The sequence below is a fragment of the Pinus tabuliformis genome, chromosome 6, assembly GCF_031772625.1.
Source record: "Pinus tabuliformis cultivar Carrire ecotype Pingquan chromosome 6, CPIR1, whole genome shotgun sequence".
NCBI lineage: Eukaryota > Viridiplantae > Streptophyta > Pinopsida > Pinales > Pinaceae > Pinus > Pinus tabuliformis.
This window is the reverse complement of record NC_142292.1, coordinates 903,657,113-903,659,120: the sequence shown is the minus strand read 5'-3', so window position 1 is coordinate 903,659,120 and position 2,008 is coordinate 903,657,113. Positions and strand designations below refer to the sequence as shown.

The following is a 2,008-nucleotide window of genomic DNA, read 5'->3' as shown; positions in this document are numbered from 1 at the left end:
AAAGATTAATTTACCAAAGGATATTTTTTTCCATAATTAATCTTGATAATAAAATCACCCAAATAAAAAGTAATCTTATTAAATCCTATCCATCGTTTTATTTTATTTGAATACATTAATACTTGATTCTCAATCAGCGGATTTGCTTTTGGGAATATAATTCGAGGACACACTGAAACTCTGGAATCTTAGAAAAACAAAATGTCACACCCATAGAACGGTATGCGCTTAGGTATTTATATTTGTAAGAAGCATATTCAATATATCCCAAAAATTAGCAGGGGAAGTCTAATCTGTTTATAGTGTTGAGGTAGCTCAGTTCAAAATCACCAGGATGGGGTTGTGGTCAAGAAAAACAGTGGGGGCGCTGAAGGACGCCGCTTCCGTTGGATTTGCCATCATGAGTTATGTGGGACTTACCAATACGATCACAGCTGTCAATACCAGACTTGCGGATATAGACGTTGCATTCGCTAAAGTTACTCGCCACAATGATAAGCCCCTGAAGGAAAAACACCTCCTCGTTTTGATTGCTGCAACCCAAGAGCAAGGGCTGAGACGTTATATAAAACAAGTTGTTGAAGAGCGGTTAAGCCGAACAAAAAATTGGATGGTCGCTGTCAAGACGTTGACACTCATTCATCGACTGATAAGGGATGCTCCTCCCTGCATTTTCGCCCAACAAGATCAAGAAATGCGGAACTCGTCTGATAAAACTCCACTCGTGGGGGTGTCCCAAAGTTTTATGGATTGTTGCACCCCACTTGCCCTCCAATTCTCTATTTGGGTTCGCAAATACGCCTCTTATTTGGCTCAGAGACTGCAGCGCAAAAGCAATAGTAACTACGTGACCCTTGCTGCAAATCGGAACGTCAAAATTGCTCAGATTTTGGAAGACTTGCGATCCCTGCATCTACTCCTCGGTTGCCTCTTAGACTGCACCCTTCCTCTGGAAGGCCCCGTCGCAGTGAACCCTCTCATTCACTACGCCCTCGATTTACTACTGAAAGATTGTCCACAGATCTATGGAGCCATTAACTTTTGTATACGCAAGCTTCTGGAATATTCCTTTTCTGACTTTTCGAGTGATCAAGTTTTATGCTTCGTCTATATTTATGAACGAATTTTGCAACAGTATGATAAACTCTCGGATTTTTATAATGCATGCACCAGAGTGGGTTTAACAGATCGCCATGGTGACTGCCTCTCACACAAGAGATTCCTCAGTGAAATGGAGGATCGCATTAAAAAATACAGACATCACTGTACTCATTTTGAGGAAGAAGATATTACTAGGAAAGAAACAGCTCCGAAGGAGACTCTGCAGGATGCAGTGGAGGAAGAGAGGCCATTGATAACCTGGTGGGATTAATGTGAATCGATTGATGTTATGTCGTGAATTTATATGCTCCTTTTTTGTTTTCTTTGTGAAGTTTAGTCCGTTAGACAAAGTTCGAAGAAATGGTTTCTGGTTTCGTAGCCTACGTGTATTTTGTCGTCTTTTTCCCATGTTACCGTGAGTGGGTTTGACCATGTTATTCTTTTCCATTCTCAGCATGTCTAATATATCATAGTGATAGCACCAAAATAAAATGAATTATACTATTCAGGGGTGGAAATGGAAGGGAATAATTAAACAAAATATATAGATTATTAAAATTTGAGTTTTTATATATCTGCTAAAGAATGTAGCAGTTTTTATGTCTTCTAAAAAATGTAATAGGAGGTTATAATGGTTGCATGCAAAAGGTATATAGTAAAGTAGTTCAATTTTCTGGGACCTTTTATAATGGTATGAATTAAATTATAAAAAGAAAAACAGAGCAAATCAACTTCACCTTCTAGCTAGGTATTCCTAGTGAGAGGTTTTAAGGGAAAATCTTTGTGTCCATTCAAAATTGTCATGAAAACTTATTCCAATGGAATATCTACTACAATTTCAATTTGTGGATCACATTCAACATTAGATCATTGAGTTTTTATATATCTTCTAAAGAATGTAGCAGTT

At 38.0% G+C, this 2,008-nt stretch overlaps 1 protein-coding gene across 1 annotated transcript; it reads left to right on the top strand.

Annotated features, from left to right (window-relative positions):
* Positions 1–334: 334 nt before the first annotated feature.
* LOC149261857 (putative clathrin assembly protein At2g01600) lies at positions 335–1,372 on the top strand. Its single transcript, XM_089371513.1, has one exon. The coding sequence runs from the start codon at positions 335–337 to the stop codon at positions 1,370–1,372; it is 1,038 nt and encodes a 345-aa protein (XP_089227639.1).
* Positions 1,373–2,008: the final 636 nt, after the last annotated feature.